This window comes from Anomaloglossus baeobatrachus, chromosome 5, assembly GCF_048569485.1.
Source record: "Anomaloglossus baeobatrachus isolate aAnoBae1 chromosome 5, aAnoBae1.hap1, whole genome shotgun sequence".
Classification (NCBI taxonomy): Eukaryota; Metazoa; Chordata; class Amphibia; order Anura; family Aromobatidae; genus Anomaloglossus; species Anomaloglossus baeobatrachus.
In genome coordinates, this window is record NC_134357.1 from 332,740,311 (window position 1) to 332,762,508 (window position 22,198).

Sequence of the window (22,198 nt, forward strand, 5' to 3'; positions counted from 1 at the left end):
AGTGGGAGAGCCTGCCACCGACTAAGGACGTTGCTGGCGCTGACACATAGTCACGAGGAGGCTGCCTTAGCGGCAGCACCTCCTGCGGTCTTCTGTGGACGCGCTTTTGGGCGCCAGTTGGATTTCTGGTCCTTGGCTGAGTTAGTGGACGAGGCCGAGGGCTTAGAGGACGACCAGTTGGAGGAACGAAAGGAACGAAACCTCGACTGATTCCTACCCTGGACAGGTTTCCTGGTTTTGGTTTGTGGCATGGAAGTACTCTTCCCGCCAGTAGCTTCCTTAATGATTTCATCCAGCTGTTCACCGAACAAGCGGGAGCCAGCAAAAGGGAGCCCAGCAAGGTACTTCTTTGAAGAAGCATCTGCCTTCCACTCTCGAAGCCACAAGATCCTGCGGATGGCGAGGGAATTAGCCGAAGCCACCGCAGTGCGGTGAGAAGCCTCCAGCATGGCAGACATGGCATAGGATGAAAAAGCTGAAGCTTGGGAAGTTAAGGTAACCATTTCGGGCATAGATTCCCTGGCGAGGGAATGCATCCCCTCTAGAGAAGCAGAGATGGCTTTGAGAGCCCACACTGCTGCAAACGTCGGGGAGAATGAGGCCCCCGCCGCTTCATATACGGATTTGGCCAGGAGGTCAATCTGGCGGTCAGTGGAATCCTTAAGGGAGGTGCCATCAGCCACCGACACAACGGTCCGGGCTGAGAGCCTAGACACCGGAGGGTCTACCATTGGGGACTGAGCCCACTCCTTGACCACCTCAGGTGGAAAGGGAAAGCGGTCATCAGAACCACGCTTTGGGAAGCGTTTGTCAGGGCAGGCCCTGGGCTTGGTCACAGCGGCCTGAAAACTGGAGTGGTTAAAGAACACACTCTTCACTCTCTTAGGCGAGGTAAACTGGTGCTTTTCTGCTAGAGAGGGTTGCTCTTCTGATACTGGCGGATTGAGATCCAGTACAGAATTAATGGAAGCAATCAAATCACTAACATCTGAGTCACTTTCGGACAGATCAATGGGGCACATGGAGTTAACCTCCGAGCCCCCCGTAAAGGCATCCTCCTCATCCTGCGAGTCAGCTCCTGAATCAGAGCCGCGGGACGAGGAAGGGGACCCTGCGTCTCTTCTTAGGAGGACGGGGTGTGGGACCAAATGAGGAATCCTCTGTGAGCTCCGGTCCTGAGAGACCCCTAGCAGCAGAGGCACCCTGTGAAGGGGGCTGATGCATGTTCAGCAAAGTCCTGGACAGATGTCCCATGGAGTCAGCAAAAGACTGGGAGATAGACCTAGAAAAGGCTTCTACCCAAGCCGGAGGTTCAGGCACAGGAGCAGGAGAAGCCTGAGAGACCACTGGGGGTGAGACTCCAGGCTGAGGCACCGCCAGGTTAGAGCAGGCATCACAATGTGGGAAAATGCTCGATTCAGGCAGCAGGAGCTTACATGCAGAGCATACTGAATAAAGCTTTGGAGCCTTGCTCCTCGTGTGAGACATGCTGCTGGAGTGGAGGCTCTGCCAGAGAATGAACCCCAGAGAGTATAAACAGAGGTCCACAACCGGAGACCGGTTGTGGCTTACCAGACCGCTGGAGCGGTGTTGTGTGCCCTCCAGATCCCGAAGCCCGGACCCCCAAGCACAGCACCTCAGCAGAGATGCTGCAGACCAGCGCTGCAATGCAGAGAGAACGCTGAAAAAATGGCCGCCGGAGCGAAGAGAGGGGGCGGGACATAGAGACCTACAAGGGAGGGGACACACACAGCAGTGGGGAGTGTCCCTCCCCTGCACAGAATGGCCGCCGAGAGGAGCCGAGCCTGTCCCTCTGCATGAGAGACAGGCGAGGCCAGTGAAACCGAAACTAGGCCTCCGGCGAAGCCGGGGCCTAAATTTGAGCGGCGCGGCCGGCGCACAGGCACCATCGGCGCGGTTCTCAGGCGACAGCTAGAGAACCCGCCGGAAATGTCAGAAAACACAATCAGCACACTCTCCCACAACAGTAAAGTACAGGGACCCGGAAAACTAAACGTCTCAGGTACTTAGCTGCTGAGACGCAGAGCCATGTCCCTGGGGATGAGTGCTCCGGTCCAGCAGGGTCCTGAAGGGCTGCGGATGGAGACCGGTCTCCTGCCAAGCATGGAGACCGTGCTGGCTCCCACTTCAAGCCAGAGCCCAGGAGGGATGGTGAAGGAGGACGGCATGTAAGGCTCCAGCCTAGGAATCAACCTTACAACACCGCCGACACAGTGGGGTGAGAAGGGACATGCCGGGGGTCCAGACGTGGACCCCACTCTTCAATCTCGTTCCAAAAGGAAAAAATCATATGAGAATGCATGTGTGGATGTATGCCACCTGAACACAAAGCGATAAACTGGCTGAGTCTGCTCATCAGGGGGTGTATAAGCTCAGAGGGAGGAGCTACACTTTTAAGTGTAGTACTTTGTGTGTCCTCCGGAGGCAGAAGCTAAACACCCATTGTCTGGGTCTCCCAAAGGAGCGATAAAGAAAGGGGGAGTAGGGGCTATGGGGCAAAAAAACAAAAACAGCATGCAACTCAGATTACACACCTTAAAAGGGTTATCCAGGACTACTTTTTTTACTATGTGCGGAAGAACGAACAGACCAGTAGTTGCTAGCTACCTGCCTGGTGCCGATATCTGCCGGCACAGATTGGTCACAGTCCGCTCATGCCAGGGACTCAAATTCATTGTCTTCTGCTCTGCTCTGTTGACATCATGCTTATCGACTGCCGACTCCCCATGGACTCTTTGATACAAGCTTGAGAAACCAGGTTTTTTGGGGTTTTTTTTTTTTTTTTTTTACAAAAACTGATGAAACACTGACCAAACTGCTGGTAAAAATTGAAACTCTGACCAAACTGATGAAATTCACCATTTCTTTTTTGGATACGAGAAAAATCACTGACTTGTGAAGGAGCCCTAACACAACCAGTGTGTTTTCAGCTGGCTCAGCTCCTGAGCCTGTTCCAAGCTGTATGTCACACATCGGGGAAGCTTTAAAATGAACCTGTCACCAGATTTTACAAAAACAGTATACATTAAACAGATATCTTATGAAGCTGATATACTTACTATGCATATCCGATTGAGAAACAAAAAATTATGCAGTTGGAAAGAAATGACACACCTGGCCAATAAAGATGTAAACTGAAGCTTAACATACCTTTATTTTATTTATTTAGGCTTAAAACTGATCAAATGGATAGAAGAAATCATCTGCATAAATGTTTTATTGTATGTATGTTTTATAACATGTGAACCATTTCTCTAACACTGTGGAAAATATACCGTATTTTTCGGATTATAAGACGCACTTTTCCTCAAAAAAAATTGGGAGGAAAATGAGGGGTGCGTCTAAAAATCCGAATATAGCTTACCGGGGGGTGGAGAATTGTCTGTGGCGGCAGCCTCTCTGTGCAGGTGGGTGGGCGGGCGGCCTGCTGGCTGCCAACCTGTGAGGGCCACCGGCTGGCTATGCGGACTGCGGTGGCTGTGCTGGCAGCGGAAGCTGTGGTGGCTGTGCTGCGAGTGTCCTAGATGGTCTGTCCACGATCCGGGCTTCAAATGATGGCACCCGGAGTCAGCGCGTGCGCATATGGAGCACTTAGATGAGAGCTCCATCTGCGCACGTGCCGCTCCCGGCGCCACTTCTTTGAAGCCCAGACCGCAGACAGAGCATCTGGGACACTCACCGCACCGGTCTGCTCCACCACACAACCACCGCAGCTTCCGCTGCCACCACGGACACCACCGCTGCCGCCAGAACTAACTCTCTGCCGCTGCCAGCACAGCCTCTGCCTCCGCCAGCACAGCCTCTGCCTCCTGTGACCCGCTCCACCACCGCTGCTGCCCCCCTCTGGTAAGACAACACTGGAGTATAAGACAGACCCCATTTTTTTAAACTCTAAATTTGGGGTGCGTCTTATAATCCAGTGCATCTTATAAAACGAAAAATACGGTACTTTGAAAAGCTGGGGACTAAGTGTTCTCGATGACTAAGCGCAGCTTCCCCCCATCCAGCTTTCCTAGACTGATAGGTCACTCCGAGATGCATTGCTCCGGCCAGCTTTGCAAAATATGTTTCCAATGAAACTCTGCAGTGTTTCAGAGTAAAACACACCTGGCTGCAATGACATAGCTAATGTCTGATTCCATGCTGCTGATTTTAAGGCAGCATGAATTTCCTATCAGGTTCCCTTTAAACTGCAGGTACAGTAGAAATTTGTGGCTCAGCTTAGGATTTTTGCTGCATATTTCCCTGCAAATACAAGTCTTATGTCACCACAGGAAAAATCCACTGTGTGAACATACCCCAACATCCTGGGATCTTTTTCCTGCTTAAAATTGCAGTTTTCTCCCTCCTACCTCTTCCTTACCTGCACAGTAATATAAAAGGTTACTGCAACAGAAATGTTCTTAATTCCCCAGTCTCACCTTTTCATCTGCTACACTTGCTCCAAGGTGCTTAAAGCCTACAAGATAGTAATATGCATTCTCCATGTCAGATAACGGGTGTTCCAAGGCATCTTTTAGTCTCTCCACATCAGCATGGGTCAGATAGTGGCTGGGGGTCAGAGCATGTACGATGGCCAAGAGAGCGAGTACTAAGAGGAACGCTGACTGTGGAACTGCAAGGGAAGAATCACATCCATTGTTATCAAAAGACACAATATTAGATCTACAATTATCCATATTTCACCACAAAAAAGCAGCCTTTGCGGCAAATTATAAAACGGTTAAGTTATTTGTGTCATATGGCATACTGTAAAAAATAAAACAAAAAAAAATATATATATAAAAAAAAAAAAAAGAAGTGTTGCTTTTTCATTCATACGGACACAAAAAAAAGGAATAAAAAGTGATCACAAAGCGATTATATAAAAGTGGTACGAATGAAAAGAAGGGAATTTTGTTTACTTACCGTAAATTCCTTTTCTTCTAGCTCCAATTGGGAGACCCAGACAGTGGTGTATAGCTACTGCCTCTGGAGGCCGCACAAAGAACTACACTTAAAAGTGTAAGGCCCCTCCCCTTCTGGCTATACACCCTCCCGTAGGAGTACGGATTCCTCAGTTTTAGTACCAAAGCAAGAAGGAGGAAAGCCAATAACAGTTTCAAAAACAAATTCAATCCGATAACAAGATCGGAGAACTTAAGAAACAACATGAACAACATGTGCACCCGAAAAACGAAACCCTAAGAACAAATAGGGCGGGTGCTGGGTCTCCCAATTGGAGCTAGAAGAAAAGGAATTTACGGTAAGTAAACAAAATTCCCTTCTTCTTTTTCGCTCCTAATTGGGAGACCCAGACAGTGGGACGTCCAAAAGCAGTCCCTGGGTGGGTAAAAAGATACCACATGAACGGGCTGTCAGACAGCCTCTTCCTACAGGTGGGCCACCGCCGCCTGAAGGACCTGTCTACCTAGGCTGGCATCTGCCGAAGCGTAGGTATGCACTTGATAGTGTTTGGTAAACGTGTGCAGACTCGACCAGGTAGCCGCCTGGCACACTTGCTGAGCCGTAGCCTGATGCCGCAATGCCCAGGACGCACCCACGGCTCTGGTAGAATGGGCCTTCAGTCCAGATGGAATCGGAAGCCCAGCAGAACGGTATGTGTGAAGAATTGGTTCCTTGATCCACCGCGCCAGGGTGGATTTGGAAGCTTGCGATCCCTTATGCTGACCAGCGACTAGGACAAAGAGCGCATCAGAACGGCGTAGAGACGCCGTGCGAGAAATGTAAATCCTGAGTGCTCTCACCAGGTCCAACAGATGTAAACCCTTTTCAAATTGGTGAACTGGATGCGGACACAAAGATGGCAAAGTGATATCCTGATTGAGATGAAAGGAAGAAACCACCTTGGGAGAAAACTCTGGAATTGGACGCAGTACTACCTTGTCTTGGTGAAACACCAGGAAGGGAGATTTGGAAGATAACGCCGCTAGCTCGGACACTCTTCGAAGAGACGTGACCGCCACAAGAAAAACTACCTTTTGTGAAAGCCGAGAAAGGGAAACCTCTTTCAAAGGCTCGAAAGGCGGCTTCTGGAGAGCAATGAGAACCTTGTTCAGATCCCAGGGTTCCAATGGCCGTCTGTAAGGAGGAACGATATGACAAACTCCTTGGAGAAACGTGCGTACTTTAGAAAGCCGTGCCAAGCGCTTCTGAAAGAATACGGATAGCGCGGAGACTTGACCCTTAAGAGAGCTAAGCGACAAACCTTTTTCCAACCCAGACTGCAGGAAGGAAAGAAAAATTGGCAATGCAAATGGCCAGGGAGAAAACCCTTGAGCCAAGCACCACGCTAAGAATATCTTCCACGTCCTGTGATAGATCTTAGCTGAGGATGGTTTTCTAGCCTGTCTCATTGTGGCAACAACTTCATGAGATAAACCTGAGGCCGCTAGGATCCAGGACTCAATGGCCACACAGTCAGGTTCAGGGCCGCAGAATTCAGATGGAAAAACGGCCCTTGAGACAGCAAATCTGGACGGTCTGGTAGTGTCCACGGTTGGCCTACCGTGAGATGCCACAGATCCGGGTACCACGACCTTCTTGGCCAATCTGGAGCGACGAGTATGGCTCGATGGCAGTCGGACCTGATTTTCCGGAGAACTCTGGGTAACAATGCTAGAGGTGGGAACACATAGGGGAGTCGGAATTGCGACCAATCCTGAACCAAGGCGTCTGCCGCCAGTGCTCGGTGATCGTGAGACCGTGCCATGAAAACTGGGACCTTGTTGTTGTGCCGTGACGCCATCAGATCGACGTCCGGCGTCCCCCAGCGGCAACAGATCTGCTGAAACACGTCCGGGTGAAGGGACCATTCTCCTGCGTCCATGCCCTGGCGACTGAGAAAGTCTGCTTCCCAGTTTTCCACGCCTGGGATGTGAACTGCGGATATGGTGGACGCTCTGCTTTCCACCCACGTCAAAATCCGCTGGACTTCTTGAAAAGCTTGAAAAGCTTGGCGACTGCGTGTTCCCCCTTGGTGGTTGATGTACGCCACCGCCGTGGAATTGTCCGACTGAATCCGAATCTGCTTGCCTTCCAGCCATTGTTGGAAGGCTCGCAGGGCAAGATAGATTGCTCTGATTTCCAGAACATTGATCTGCAGGGTGGACTCTTCCTGAGTCCACGTCCCCTGAGCCCTGTGGTGGAGAAACACCGCTCCCCACCCTGATAGGCTCGCATCCGTCGTGACCACTGCCCAGGACGGGGGAAGGAACGACTTTCCCTGTGACAATGAGGTGGGGAGAAGCCACCAACGCAGAGAGTCCTTGGCAGTCTGAGAGAGGGAGACAGTCCTGTCGAGGGACGTCGATTTCCCATCCCATTGGCGTAGAATGTCCCATTGTAGAGGGCGCAGATGAAACTGCGCGAACGGGACTGCCTCCATTGCTGCTACCATCTTTCCTAGGAAATGCATGAGGCGCCTCAGTGAGTGCGACTGGCTCTGAAGGAGAGATTGCACTCCAGTCCGTAGCGAGCACTGCTTGTCCAGTGGAAGCTTCACTATCGCTGAGAGAGTATGAAACTCCATGCCAAGATAAGTCAGAGATTGGGTCGGGGTTAGATGAGACTTTGGAAAGTTGATAATCCACCCGAAACTCTGGAGAGTGTCTAGTGCCACCTTCAGACTGTGCTGGCATGCCTCTTGAGAGGGTGCCTTTATAAGCAGGTCGTCTAGATACGGGATGACCGAGTGACCCTGCGAGTGCAGAACAGCTACTACTGCTGCCATGACTTTGGTGAAGACCCGGGGGGCTGTTGCCAGACCGAAAGGTAACGCTACGAACTGCAGGTGTTCGTCGTGTATGACGAAGCGTAGGAAACGCTGATGCTCTGGTGCAATCGGCACGTGGAGATACGCATCTTTGATATCTATTGATGCTAGAAAATCTCCTTGAGACATTGAGGCTATGACGGAGCGTAGGGATTCCATCCGGAACCTCCTGACTTTTACGTGTCTGTTGAGCAACTTTAGATCCAGGACGGGTCGATACGATCCGTCCTTTTTTGGGACCACAAACAGATTGGAGTAAAAACCGTGACCTTGTTCCTGAAGAGGGACGGAGGTCACCACTCCTTCCGCCTTTAGAGCGGCCACCGCCTGCAACAGAGCATCGGCTCGGTCTGGTGGTGGAGAAGTTCTGAAGAAACGAGTTGGCGGACGAGAACTGAACTCTATCCTGTACCCGTGAGACAGAATATCCCTCACCCAACGGTCTTTGACGCGTGACAGCCAAATGTCGCCAAAGTGGGAAAGCCTCCCACCGACCGCGGGTGTGGGAATCGGAGACTGCAAGTCAGGAGGACGCCGTCTTGGCAACGGTTCCTCCGGCTGTCCTTTTTGGGCGTGACTGAGACCTCCAAGAATCTGAGCGTCTCTGGTCTTTTTGAGTCTTTTTTGACGAGGCGAATTGGGACCTGCCCGGTCCTCGAAAGGACCGATAACCAGACTGACCCTTCCTCTGTTGGGGTTTGTTTTGTCTGTGTTGCGGTAAGGATGAGTCCTTACCCTTGGAGTGTTTGATGATTTCATCCAAACGCTCTCCAAACAATCGGTCACGAGAAAAAGGCAAATTGGTTAAGCACTTCTTGGAATGAGAATCTGCTTTCCAATGTCTCAACCACAGGGCCCTACGCAAAACAACGGAGTTGGCTGACGCCACTGCCGTGCGGCTTGTAGCGTCAAGAACAGCATTAATCGCGTACGACGCGAATGCCGCCATTTGCGAGGTCAATGGTGCTACCTGCGGGGCAAATGCACGTGTGACTGAGTCGACTTGCGCAAGCCCGGCTGAGATAGCTTGGAGTGCCCATACGGCCGCAAAAGATGGCGCTAATGACGCTCCAATCGCTTCATAGATGGATTTCAGCCAGAGCTCCATCTGCCTGTCAGTGGCATCTTTAAGTGCCGCTCCATCTTCAACTGCAACCAAGGATCTAGCTGCAAGCCTGGAAATTGGAGGATCCACTTTTGGACACTGGGTCCAACCCTTGACCACCTCAGGGGGAAAAGGATAGCGTGTATCTTTAAGCCGTTTAGAAAAACGCCTTTCAGGATAAGCGTGGGGTTTCTGGATTGCGTCTCTAAAGTCAGCGTGGTCCAGAAAAGTGCTTAATGTACGCTTAGGGTATCTGAAATGGATTCTCTCGTGCTGCGAAGCTGACTCCTCTACAAGAGGAGCTGGTGGGGAAATATTTAACATCTTATTGATGTTAAATATAAGATCATTAACTATGGCGTCACCATCTGGTGTATCTAGATTGAGAGCGGTCCCAGGATCAGAATCCTGATCAGTTACGTCCGCCTCATCACCCATAGATTCATCTCGCTGGGATCCTGACCATTGAGATGAATGTGAAGGCCCGTCATAGCGAGCCCGCTTAGGCTGCCCGGGGCCATCGTCCGAGTCAGAGTCTTCACCCTGAGGTGTATGTGCCCGTCCCGGAGCTTGGAGGTAACTCAGCTGAGGGGGACCAGGGGGCAATGATTGCACAGTGTCCGTAGCCTGAAGTACAGGCCTAGCTCGCAATGTGTCAAGAATTTGTGACATAGTGAGAGACATTCTGTCAGCAAAAGCTGCAAACTCAGTTCCTGTCACCTGGACAGCATTCACAGGTGGTACACCCTGGGTCACGTCCAGCAGAGGTCCCGACTGTGCAAGCGCCGCAGGGGCCGAGCACTGCACACAATGGGGGTCCGTGGAGCCTGCCGGTAGAAAAGTCCCACATGCGGTGCAGGAAGCATATAATGTCTGTGCCTTGGCACCCTTGCGTTTTACGGACGACATGCTGCTGGCTCTCTGCAATGTGAGAGAGTCTATAGCCAAAGTGCGACCAGCGCTATGCAGTACAAAGTATTTGTAGAAACAAAATACTAAGAATACTACTGGCACAAGAGGGGGTGAGCCCTGAGGGCTGCTTACCGCCCGCTGAATAGCGGGTAAGAGGCGCAGAATTCCTTGTCTGGGTCTCCCCGGCTCCCCTCTGCAGCTCAGCGTGTCAGCAGGAATGGCTGCCGGCGTCTGTGGAGAGGGGCGGTCCGTGGGAGTTCCTAAACAAAAGTGCGGGAAACAGTGTCCCCTCTGTGCCGATTGTGAGGGCTGGAGTATGTAAAAACGACTCCAGCCCTCGGCGCTGATGCACTGACCAGCGTCCCGCCCCTCTCCTGACTGGCAGGTCTGGGGGCGGGAACGAACGGAAGCAGGCCGCAAAAGCCGGGGACTCGAGTTATCAGCGCGGCCGCCGTAAAAGCGCGGCCCGCGCTGAAGTCCCCGGCGCACCACAAGTGCCAGCCGCGCCGCAGTCCCAGCGGCCGGCGCGACCGATTCCCAGAAGTGTGCCTGCTTCAGCGAAGCTGAATGAGGCCATGGCACAAGCGCCGCAGCGCTGATGTCCCCGGCGCACTACAACACCCAGCATGCTGCGGTGTGAGCGCCAAATGCACGGGGACACAGAGTACCTTGAGGAAGCAGGGCCATGTCCCTGATGTACTCCGCTCCATCCAGCATCTTCTCCAGGGGCTGTAGATGGAGCACGGTCTCAGTGCCTGGAGACCAGTAAATCCCACTTCACCCAGAGCCCTGTAAAAAGGGATGGGGAAGGAATCAGCATGTGGGCTCCTGCCGCCGTACCCGCAATGGGTACCTCAACCTTACAAACACCTCCGACATACAGTGGGGTGAGAAGGGAGCATGCTGGGAGCCCTGTATGGGCCCTCTTTTCTTCCATCCGACATAGTCAGCAGCTGCTGCTGACTAAAAACAATGGAGCTATGCGTGCGTGTCTGACCTCCTGCGCACAAAGCTAAAACTGAGGAATCCGTACTCCTACGGGAGGGTGTATAGCCAGAAGGGGAGGGGCCTTACACTTTTAAGTGTAGTTCTTTGTGCGGCCTCCAGAGGCAGTAGCTATACACCACTGTCTGGGTCTCCCAATTAGGAGCGAAAAAGAAAGAAACAGTAGACATAGCACGACATCCCAGCTGCTGCTTTCTATAAAGAAGCATTTCCCTGCCTGATTAAAAACTGGTTTTACTTCCCAGAAAGAATCGGATGTGATCCCTGGCTATCCTGCCTGCATACTGTTCTGCTTCCTCCCCTGCCTAGAAGATGTGATATCGCCGACCATGTCTCTGTACGCTCAGACACGGCCATTACACATAAGCACATTTATGACATCTCAGGACAAGAACCTTTTTTTTTTTTTTGTAACATCCAATTGTAGAACTTCTTTATTCTAAGATGTATTCATTAAAATGTACATACTTTGTGGGACAACCCCTTTAAGTTTCAACATAAAAAGGTTCATTGTTAAATTTGATAATGAAAAACTTCCTCAGTTATAGATATTGTTTTACTATCAAGGTTGGCTGACGACTTTGTCCATGTTTTAATTATGGCCTATTTGAGTTTTATAACCCTGATCTAAAGTAATGCTTAAAGAGAACCAACCATCATGATGTTGCTATATGAGGTAAAGGCAGTGCTGTACAGGCAGTAAGATGCTGAATACAGGCATACCTGTTATAGAAAGATGTGATGCTTGGTTACAGAAATATCTAATCAAGATGCAGAAATGCCCTGCACTTTGATTGACAAGTCTATTTGCTTTAATGGAGGCAGGTTTTTTGGCGAATAACTAAAGCGCGGGGTTAAAATTTCCCCTCAAAAGATAGCCTATGACGCTCTCGGGGTCCAGACGTGTGAGTGTGCAAAATTTTGTGGCTGTAGCTGCGACGGTGCAGATGCCAATCCTGGACATACATATATACACACACACATTCAGCTTTATATATTAGATTGTGCCGTGTTGCCATTCCTATTGTTGGTGGCACGTGCCCACAGCAATTGTCTTCACTACAAAGGCGCTGGAGTCTGTGCATGCGCATACTGGGATCTCCGGCACTGTTTTATTGAAGACACTGCAGTGAGGACTATGAGCAGCAGGGGCGTGTGCACAGATGGGGGGGGGGGAATAAAATCTACGCATGCGCCGATACCTCTCCCCTAAGCATTTGCAGAGGGAGGGGTTTTTTTGGTCACACTACATCCTAAAAACATTGTTTTATTCCCTGAGAGAGCCATTCAAAGACTGCGAATGGCTCTCCCTGGTGTGCCTGCTCCCATTAGGAGTGAAGCAAGCCTGTGCTTGTGCTCATTGTTTCACGAACAACACATCTGAGCACCCGTGATAGTTGGCTTGAACACCCTAATGTTTTACCAAATACAGAGCAGTGCTAAGCATGTTCATCCATTACTAGTAACAACACTTTCAGCCATGACCTTAGGTGTGACTGGTGGAAGGCGCTATGGCCAACCAACATAATCAGAGCCAGAAGACAGGAGCACTTTGCAGAAGAGATGGCACACATTGTAATGCATGAACAGGCCAGAGGTACATTAAATTCGTTAGGAGTCATATTTGGTGCTCTTTAATTCAGGGGTATTTGCTTCAAAACTAATGAATGAAATACGAATCTTAAAAAATCCACCATTACATTTTTTATGCATTTTCTTGGCAAATTTAATCGCATCCTTCACCAAAGGGACCACTGAAAATAGATGCACACTGCATGGCACATGTTTTTGTGGTGCCCCTCTATAGGAAAAAGCAGCCTCCTACGTTGTCCTCTACAGGTCCCTAAACGATATGCCGACATCTCAGACAGAATTTTATTATAATTTTATTATATTTTGATTAGTGAATGACCACCTATAAAACCTTAGTGTATAGACCCTTGTCTGTCCCATGTATATTTCCAGCTAAGTGCGCAGATAGTGGAAGATATTAGTCATACAAAATGTGCCATAAGTCTGTTGTGTTTTCTGCCAAAAACCTGTTGTTCTTGTCTTGCACCATATTTATACAGAGACTTATCTGACAAGGGGAATATATTTATTAGCAAGGGGGCATGATCCAATAACAGGCAACAAAAAAAATGTGGAAAAATGTGGGCGCTTATTTCTGGCACAAAGTAAGCCAATACAGTCATGGCCAAAAGTTGAGAATGACACCAAAATTATATTTTCACATGATCTGTTGCCCTCTGGTTTTTAATTGTGTTTGTCTGATGTTTACATCACATACAGAAATATAATTGCAATCATATCATGAGTACCAAAAGGTTATATTGACAGAATGAGTTAATGCAGCAAGTCAATATTTGCAGTGTTGACCCTTCTTCTTCAGGACCTCTGCAATTCTCCCGGGCATGCTCTCAATCAACTTCTGGACCAAATCCTGACTGATAGCTGTCCATTCTTGCATAAGCAATGCTTGCATTTTGACAGAATTTGTTGGTTTTTGTTTGTCCACCCGTCTCTTGATGATTGCCCACAAGTTCTCAATGGGATTAAGATCTGGGGAGTTTCCTGGCCATGGACCCAAAATCTCTATGTTTTGTTCCATGAGCCATTTAGTGATCACCTTTGCTTTATGGCAAGGTGCTCCATCATGCTGCAAAAGGCATTGTTGGGCGCCAAACTGCTCTTGGACAGTTGGGAGAAGTTGCTCTTGGAGGACATTCTGGTACCATTCTTTATTCATGGCTGTGTTTTTAGGCAAGACTGTGAGTGAGCCGATTCCCTTGGCTGAGAAGCAACCCCACACATGAATGGTTTCAGGATTCTTAACAGTTGGCATGAGACAAGACTGGTGGTAGCGCTCACCTCTTCTTCTCCTATAAAAGAGAGTAATAGAATCGGGTATCCAAGCCGCGCCAATGACTAGCCGATCATAGAAGTAGGAGATAATTGTAGCTTTAATTATGCATAGGTCAACGCGTTTCGGAAGACACAGCTTCCTTCCTCAGGACAAAAATGGCAAAAGTACAAGTGTTGTACTTTTGCCATTTTTGTCCTGAGGAAGGAAGCTGTGTCTTCCGAAACGCGTTGACCTATGCATAATTAAAGCTACAATTATCTCCTACTTCTATGATCGGCTAGTCATTGGCGCGACTTGGATACCCGATTCTATTACTCTTTTTTATCTGCCATACCCGGGGACCGCTGCCGTGACTGTGGAGTTACATACATGCTATTATAGGCGTTGTGACTGTCACAACCCCTATAGGTGATTACCACTACCCCTCTTGACACCCCCCCAATCTACCGGGGTAAGACCCTATTGCGCTTCTTTTCCCAGAGTTTTTTCTCTTCTCCTCCTAATAAGCTGTTTTCCAGATGTCCCAAACAATCGAAAAGGGGATTCATCTGAGAAAATGACTTTACCCCAGTCCTCAGCAGTCCACTCCCTGTACCTTTTGCAGAATATCAGTCGGTCCCTGATGTTTTTTCTGGAGAGAAGTGGCTTCTTTGCTGCCCTCCTTGAAACCAGGCCTTGCTCAAGCAGTCTCCGCCTCACAGTGCGTGCAGAAGCACTCACACCAGCCTGCTGCCATTGCTGAGTTAGCTCGGCACTGCTGGTAGTCCCATCCCGCAGCTGAAACAGTTTTAAGATACGGTCCTGGCGTTTGCTGGTCCTTCTTGGGCACCCTGGAGCCTTTTTGGCAACAATGGAAGCTCTCTCCTTGAAGTTCTTGATGATGCGATAGATTGTTGACTGAGGTGCAATCTTTGTAGCTGCAATACTCTTCCCTGTTAGGCCATTTTTGTGCAGAGTAATGATGGCTGCACGTGTTTCTTTAGAGATAACCATGGTTAACTGAAGAGAAACAATGATACCAAGCACAAGCCTCCTTTTAAAGTGTCCAGTGGTGTCATTCTTAGGGCTCACTCACACTTGCGCTATTTTGACGCAAACGGAATCCGTCACTAATGTAGTAGTTCATTTATTTACAGTGGAAGCGCGACATCATGTGGACACAAGGGGGTACTGCATGACACACACACACGCCATAGTAACGCGCTTCCAATGTAAATAAATGAACTGTACTACATTAGTGATGGATTCCGTTTGCGTCAAAATAGCGCAAGTGTGAAACTAGCCTTACTTAATCATGACTGATTGATCGCCAGCCCTGTCCTCATCAACACCCACACCTGTGTTAATGGAACAATCACTAAAACAATGTTAGCTGCTCCTTTTAAGGCAGGAATGCAATGATGTTGAAATGTGTTTTGGGGGTTGAAGTTCATTTTCCTAGCAAATATTGACTTTGCAAGTAATTGCTGTTAAGCTGATCACTCTTTATGACATTCTGGAGTATATGCAAATTGCCATTAGAAAAACTTAAGAAGTAGACTTTGTAAAAATAATATTTGTAGCATTCTCAAAACTTTTGGCCATGACTGTACACAGTGTAAACTTACACTGGAGAAACTAAATGTGCCAGGCTAAGTCTGTACTGTTAACCTTTTCATGTCATGGCCATTTTCCGTTCTTGCGCTTTCATTTATTCCTCCCCTTCTTCCAAGACCCATAACTTTTTTTTATTTTGGCATCAATGTAGTCAGGTGAGGGCTTGTTTTTTGAGGGACGAGCTGTACTTTTGAATGATGCCATTCATTTTATCTCATTGTGTACTGGAAAACGGGGAAAAAATTCCAAGCGCACGGTGAAATTGCAACAACAAAAAAAAAAAAAAGGGCAATGCCAGTATGCCACACTTGTTTTGTGAATATTTACCATGTTCACTATATGGTAAAACTGACCTTACACTATGCTTCCCCAGGTCAGTACGAGAACGTAAAATAGATAAAAACAATGTTTGCTATGTACATGGTGAAAAAAAATTCCTATGTTTGTAAAATTATATATAGTTATTTGCTTTTGGCACAATTTTCTGAAAGCTGTAAAGTTTGTATTTTTCAGGATCTTGGGTTTAGTGATGGATTATTTTTTGTGTCCTGAGCTGACATTTTTACTGATACCATTTTTGGGTAGCTGTGACATTTTGATTGCCTTTTATTACAATGTTGCGGCGAACAAACATCATAATTCTGGCATTTTTTTTTTACGTTACGCTGTTTACCGATCAAATTAATTTATTTTGATAGATCAGACATTTCTAAACACAGATACCAAATACTGTGCATCTATTTAATTATTAATGGAGCTTAAGGGGGTGATTTTTGTTTTATTAGTCTCCTTGGAGGGGGGGGGGGGGACTTGAAGTGATCGTTCAATCGATACTGCTATACAGAGTAGTGCATCAGCAGTACTCTATATAGCACAAATCATGAACTCCTATGAATGACTGCTCACAGGATTGTGATGATAGACAAGGGTCATCAGCTGACTGCGGCTGTCCTGTAGACACCGATTGGAGTGAAACGTGAGCATGCACATCTCTGTTCCATCCATTGTCTATGCGCCTAGCCATTTGTTAGTCCCATAGAAAGTGAACGGAGCAGAAGTCGAGCATCTGCATTTCCACTCCTTCCTTTGTCTGTGATTTCTGTCAATCCCATAGACAATGAATAGTTAAAGTCGAGCATGCATATCTGTTTTATCCTTTGTCTATGCACTCAGCTATTTCTGTCAGTCCCATAGACTAAGAAGTGAACGGAGGTTGAGCATGTACATTATGCTATGCACTCAGCTATTTCTGTCAGTCCCATAGACGAAGAAGTGAACGGAGGTTGAGCATGTACATTATGCTATGCACTCAGCTATTTCTGTCAGTCCCATAGACGAAGAAGTGAACAGAGGTTGAGCATGTACATTCTCTATTCTATGCACTCAGCTATTTCTGTCTATTAAGCAGATGTTGGGCATGAGCATTTCTGCTCCGTCCACTGTCTACGTGCTCAGCTATTTCTGACAGTCCCATAGACAATGGATGGAGCGGAGGTTGAGCATGTGCATTTCAGTTCTATCATTTGTCTATGGGCCTGACAGAAATAGATGAGGTCCATTGTCTATGTGCTCAGCTATTTCTGTCAGTTCGGTCCCATAGACAACAATGAATGGCATGGAGGTAGAGCATTCACATCTCTGCTCTGTACATTGTCTATGGGACTAATGGAAATAGCCAAGCATTGAACGCTGAATGGAAGTCGGGCCCCAGCAATCAGCAGGTTAGACACTTGTTTCCAGGAGTCCCCCTTTAAGTAGAGCTGGGCTGGCAGCTGCTCCGATATCCTCGGTATCACAGGATGTAGCATTTACATTCAGAACACACAGAGGATGGGATGAGAGGTCTGGCAGCCGCCGCACACATCTGTGGTAACAGTACACAGAGCCTGTCTGCAGTCAGCACAGCCCGCTCAGGTGCCCGGTCACACGGGGCGCGGTACCGCACACAGCCCTCGGTGTCATGCCCATCACCCACACGTCCCAGTGCACAGCATTCATTGTCACCGGGCGGACTGCTCTACTCACTCGCTGCCATGTTGCTCGCTCCCGCCCCTCACAGCGTCACTCGCACCGACCAGACACTATTTCCGGCGCTTCCTAGACAGACACGTAGACGGGCGAGATAGGGGCGCAACCAATCACTATGAGAAAACTGCGCAGACTATAACAGCGTCCACAGGACTAGCTCTGAAATACCGAGCACTATACAGGTATATCAGAGCACTCTATTTATTGGTAGCAGAATGACAGACGATATCTACTGTATACGATACACCTGGAGAATGGCTCCCCTTTCTAGACCTATAAATGGTCTCTTCCAAATAAGATGGGGAAGCGACGCGCATGTGTCTGTGATTCATTGGCTAATTTTTCTGCCAATATTCATAGTGGGCGGGGCTTCATGTGAGTGCGCTCGTCTTCCGCTATGTTGTACCCATTGCATGCTGGTATGCTACTGTGATTGACAGCCGGGGTGACCAATGATATGAGGACGGAGTGACGTGTATGATCAGTTCTGTCATGTGGCGCTAAGGAGCTGACAGGAATGGTGTCTCCTCACAGGGAGCTGCTCAGCTGAGGGGAAATGCGCGAAGTCCATGTGCGATATATATAACTATGTATAAGGCCCCCTTCACACGTCCGTGAAAAACACGCACGTGTGTTACGGGCCGTTATTCGGGTCCGTGTCCCGTTTTTGTGTCCGTTTTTATGGTCCGTGTGGCACCTGTGTGAATTGCGTATGCTAGCCGTGTTTGTGTGCAGAACGTCCGTGTGTGCGTGTGGAATTAACGTGTATGTGTACGTGGAATGTCCGTGTGGAATGTCCGTGTTTGTGATGCACAATGTCGTTTATAAATGTCGGCTGACAGCAGACAGAGTTGCGCGATGAGAATGAACTCGGGTGAACTTCACCCGACTTCATCCTCATACCGCGGCTCTGTCTGTGTCGCATACTGATTAGCGGTCACCTGTGAAGGATTCACCGGTGACCGCTAATCCCCCGAGTGACTGAAGTTTCCCCCCCTCTCTCATACTCACCGATCCCCGGCGCTGCACGGCATTCACACTGCTGCGGCGGCTTTTACTATTTTGAAAAAGCCGGCCGCTCATTAAACAATCTCCTATTCCCTGCTTTCCCCGCCCACCGGCGCCTATGATTGGTTGCAGTGAGACATGCCCCCACGCTGAGTGACAGGTGTCACACTGCACCCAATCACAGCAGCCGGTGGGCGTGTCTATACTGTGCAGTAAAATAAATAAATAATTAAAAAAAACGGCGTGCGGTCCCCCCAATTTTAATGCCAGCCAGATAAAGCCATACGGCTGAAGGCTGGTATTCTCAGGATGGGGAGCTCCACGTTATGGGGAGCCCCCCACCCTAACAATATCAGTCAGCAGCCGCCCAGAATTGCCGCATACATTAGATGCGACAGTTCTGGGGCTGTACCCGGCTCTTCCCGATTTGCCCTGGTGCGTTGGCAAATCGGGGTAATAAGGAGTTATTGGCAGCCCATAGCTGCCACTAAATCCTAGATTAATCATGTCAGGTGTCTATGAGATACCTTCCATGATTAATCTGTAAATTACAGTAAATAAACACACCAGAAAAAATCCTTTATTAGAAATAAAACACACTAACATATACCCTGGTTAACCACTTTAATCAGCCCCAAAAAGCCCTCCATGTCCGGCGTACTCCACAGTCCTCCAGCGTCGCATCCAGCGCTGCTGCATGGAGGTGACAGGAGCTGCAGCAGACACAGCCGCTCCGGTCACCTCCACGCAGCTAATGAAGACAGCCGGCGATCAGCTGAGCTGTCACTGAGGTTACCCGCTGTCACTGGATCCAGCGGTGGCCGCGGGTAACCTCAGTGACAGCTCAGCTGATCGCGCGGCTGTCTTCATTAGCTGCGTGGAGGTGACCGGAGCGGCGGTGTCTGCTGCAGCTCCTGTCACCTCCATGCAGCAGCGCTGGATGCGACGCTGGAGCATCCTGGAGTACGCCGGACATGGAGGGCTTTTTCGGGCTGATTAAAGTGGTGAACCAGGGTATATGTTTGTGTTTTTTATTTCTAATAAAGGATTTTTTCGGGTGTGTGTTTATTTACTGTCACTTACAGATTAATCATGGAGGGTGTCTCATAGATGCCTGACATGATTAATCTAGGACTTAGTGGCAGCTATGGGCTGCCAATAACTCCTTATTACCCCGATTTGCCAACGCACCAGGGCAAATCGGGAAGAGCCGGGTACAGCCCCAGAACTGTCGCATCTAATGTATGCGGCAATTCTGGGCGGCTGCTGACTGATATTGTTAGGGTGGGGGGCTCCCCATAACGTGGAGCTCCCCATCCTGAGAATACCAGCCTTCAGCCGTACGGCTTTATCTGGCTGGCATTAAAATTGGGGGGGACCGCACGCCGTTTTTTTATAATTATTTATTTATTTATTTCACTACACAGTATAGACACGCCCACCGGCTGCTGTGATTGGGTGCAGTGTGACACCTGTCACTCAGCGTGGGGGCGTGTCTCACTGCAACCAATCATAGGCGCCGGTGGGCGGGGAAAGCAGGGAATAGGAGATTGTTTAATGAGCGGCCGGCTTTTTCAAAATAGTAAAAGCCGCCGGAGCAGTGTGAATGCCGTGCAGCGCTGCGCCGGAGATCGAGGAACGGTAAGTATGAGAGAGGGGGGGAAACTGACCGACAGACTGTGAGAGAGGGACAGACAGACAGAGAGACCGACAGAGAGACAGAGAGACCGACCGACGGACTCAGGGAGATTGACCGACATACACAGAAATAGAAAGAATAGCCGACATCACTAGAAATAAAAACACCAAACGGACACGGACTATAGGTAGATGCATACGTGTTTACTAACGTGTGTGCACATACCCATAGACTTTCATTGTGTCCACGTGTGCGTGCTCCGTGCAGATAACGGACATGCATCCGTGCAAAACGCAAACACATACGGATCACGGACACGCACACATGGACATAATGAAATAACGGACGTGTGACCACAATCATAGATTAACATTGGTGCACGTTTGGCCGTGTCTCCGGTATATACGGAAACGGACCAAACACGCACGTGTTTCACGGACGTGTGAAGGGGGCCTAAGGCTGCTTTCCTGCTTTCATACATCCGGCTAATACCGGATAAAAAGGATCCGGCGCCAGATGTTCCTCACTGAATTGTATTAGCGCCGGATTGTGCCTGTATCTGGCAAAATTTCTGGGTCCAGCTGCCGGAAAGAACGCACAAGGGAACGTTTGTCACCGGCAAAAAAAACGCACCGCGCCGGATCCAGCGCTGTACTGCGTGTTGTAAAATGAAAGCCTATGGCTACTTTCACACATCCGGTTTGAGCAGTGCGGCTCAATCCGGCTGTGAAACCTATGCAACGGATGCGGTGAAAACACCGCATCCTTTGCATAAGTTTTTACATGCGGCCGGTCCGTTTTTTTCCGGTTGCGGCACGCTACTGAGCATGTGCAGTGGAAGAAACCGCATGCGGCGGCCGGATGCGTTTTTTTCCGCATCGCGCCGCATCCGGCGTCCATAGACATGCATTGAAAAATGCGCCGCAGCGGCCGGATGCGGCGCGATGCAGTTTTTTTGCCGGAGCAAAAAACGTTGCAGGCAACGTTCCATCCGGCCGCGGCATCGGCTAAATCTGCCGCATGCGGCAAAAACCGGACCGAACGCAAGCCCATGCGGCACAATACGGCACTAATGTAAGTCTATGCAAAAAAAACCCGCAACCGGCGGCAAAATAAACGGTTGCGGTTTTTCTGCAGAGCGCCATATTTTGCCGGTGAGCAAAAATCGGATGTGTGAAAGTAGCCTATGGGCGCCAGATCAGGTTATAATGCGGCAAAAAACGCATTCCTGCTGGCTGTGTGGTCAGGAGTGGGGATGAGTGAACAGTAAAATGCTTGGGTACTCGATGGGCGAAGCCCATGTCGTTTTTTTTAATTAGTTTCATTAAAAAATAAAAAAACAACAACCCCAAACACATAACCCTAACCCTAGTGCCCAAAAACTAAAAAAAAAGAAGTGGCCTTTGCCCTATTTTTGTATGCTAGCCAGGTATAGCAGGCAGGTACGGGCTGCCCCCAACCCCCAGCTGCATATTTGTACCCGGCTGGGAACCAAAAATATAGGGACGCCCTTTTTTTAATTATTTCATGAAATAATTTAAAAAAAACCGACATGGCCTTTGCCAAATTTTTGTGTCCAGCCAGGTACAGCTAGGCAGCTGGGGATTGGAATCCCCAGCGCAGGGTGGCATAAGCTTTATGCCCCCCCGCTGCGAATTGTAGGCCGCAGCCGCCCCAGAAAATGGCGCTTTCATAGTAGTGCCATCTTTTGGCGCTGTAGCCAACTCTTCCAGCGGCCCTGGTGTCGGGTGGCACGCTGGGTAATAAGGTGTTAATTCCAGCTTTGTTAATGTTAGGCCAAGTCTGACCCGGCCATTAAGAATCTTCAATAAAGGGTTAAATAAAAGACATCACTCAGAGAAAAAATACTTTATTAGAAATAAATACACAGACACACTTAGGGACTCCATCTATATTACTCCCTCTCACCCCTCCACGATCCTGGTCTTCTTTCTTCTGTCTTCTTCAACCGATGCAGCTCTGCTATATCACAAAGTACGGGGGAGAAACTACTTTCTGAGCATGCTCAGTACGGAAAACTGGATCCTGCCTATCAGAAACGGTGACTTCCGGTAGAGCAGGATCCGACGCTCATTGAATGAACTACATTGCAGGTACTGCCGCAATATGAAGGATCCGGTGAGGTGCAGTATTTTGACAGAGGTCAAAAACGCAACAAGTAGCGTTTTTGAAACACGGTAAAATACCGCAAAAACACCGGATCCAGTGTGTGCCGCATGCAAC

The 22,198-nt window shown here is 49.0% G+C and overlaps 1 protein-coding gene across 2 annotated transcripts in view; it reads right to left on the reverse strand.

The window, feature by feature from the left end:
- Positions 1 to 17,406, reverse strand: part of RPN2 (ribophorin II) — an 83,315-nt gene extending 65,909 nt beyond the window's left edge. For both annotated transcript variants that reach the window (XM_075349817.1, XM_075349816.1), the window contains exons 1-2: positions 17,305 to 17,406; positions 4,443 to 4,636 (exon numbers count right to left, since the gene is read on the reverse strand). In XM_075349817.1, coding sequence (XP_075205932.1) covers positions 4,443 to 4,636; positions 17,305 to 17,314 — 204 coding nt within the window. In that variant the 5' untranslated portion in view covers positions 17,315 to 17,406. The remainder of the gene's footprint in view (positions 1 to 4,442; positions 4,637 to 17,304) is intronic.
- Between the last annotated feature and the right edge of the window lie 4,792 nt (positions 17,407 to 22,198).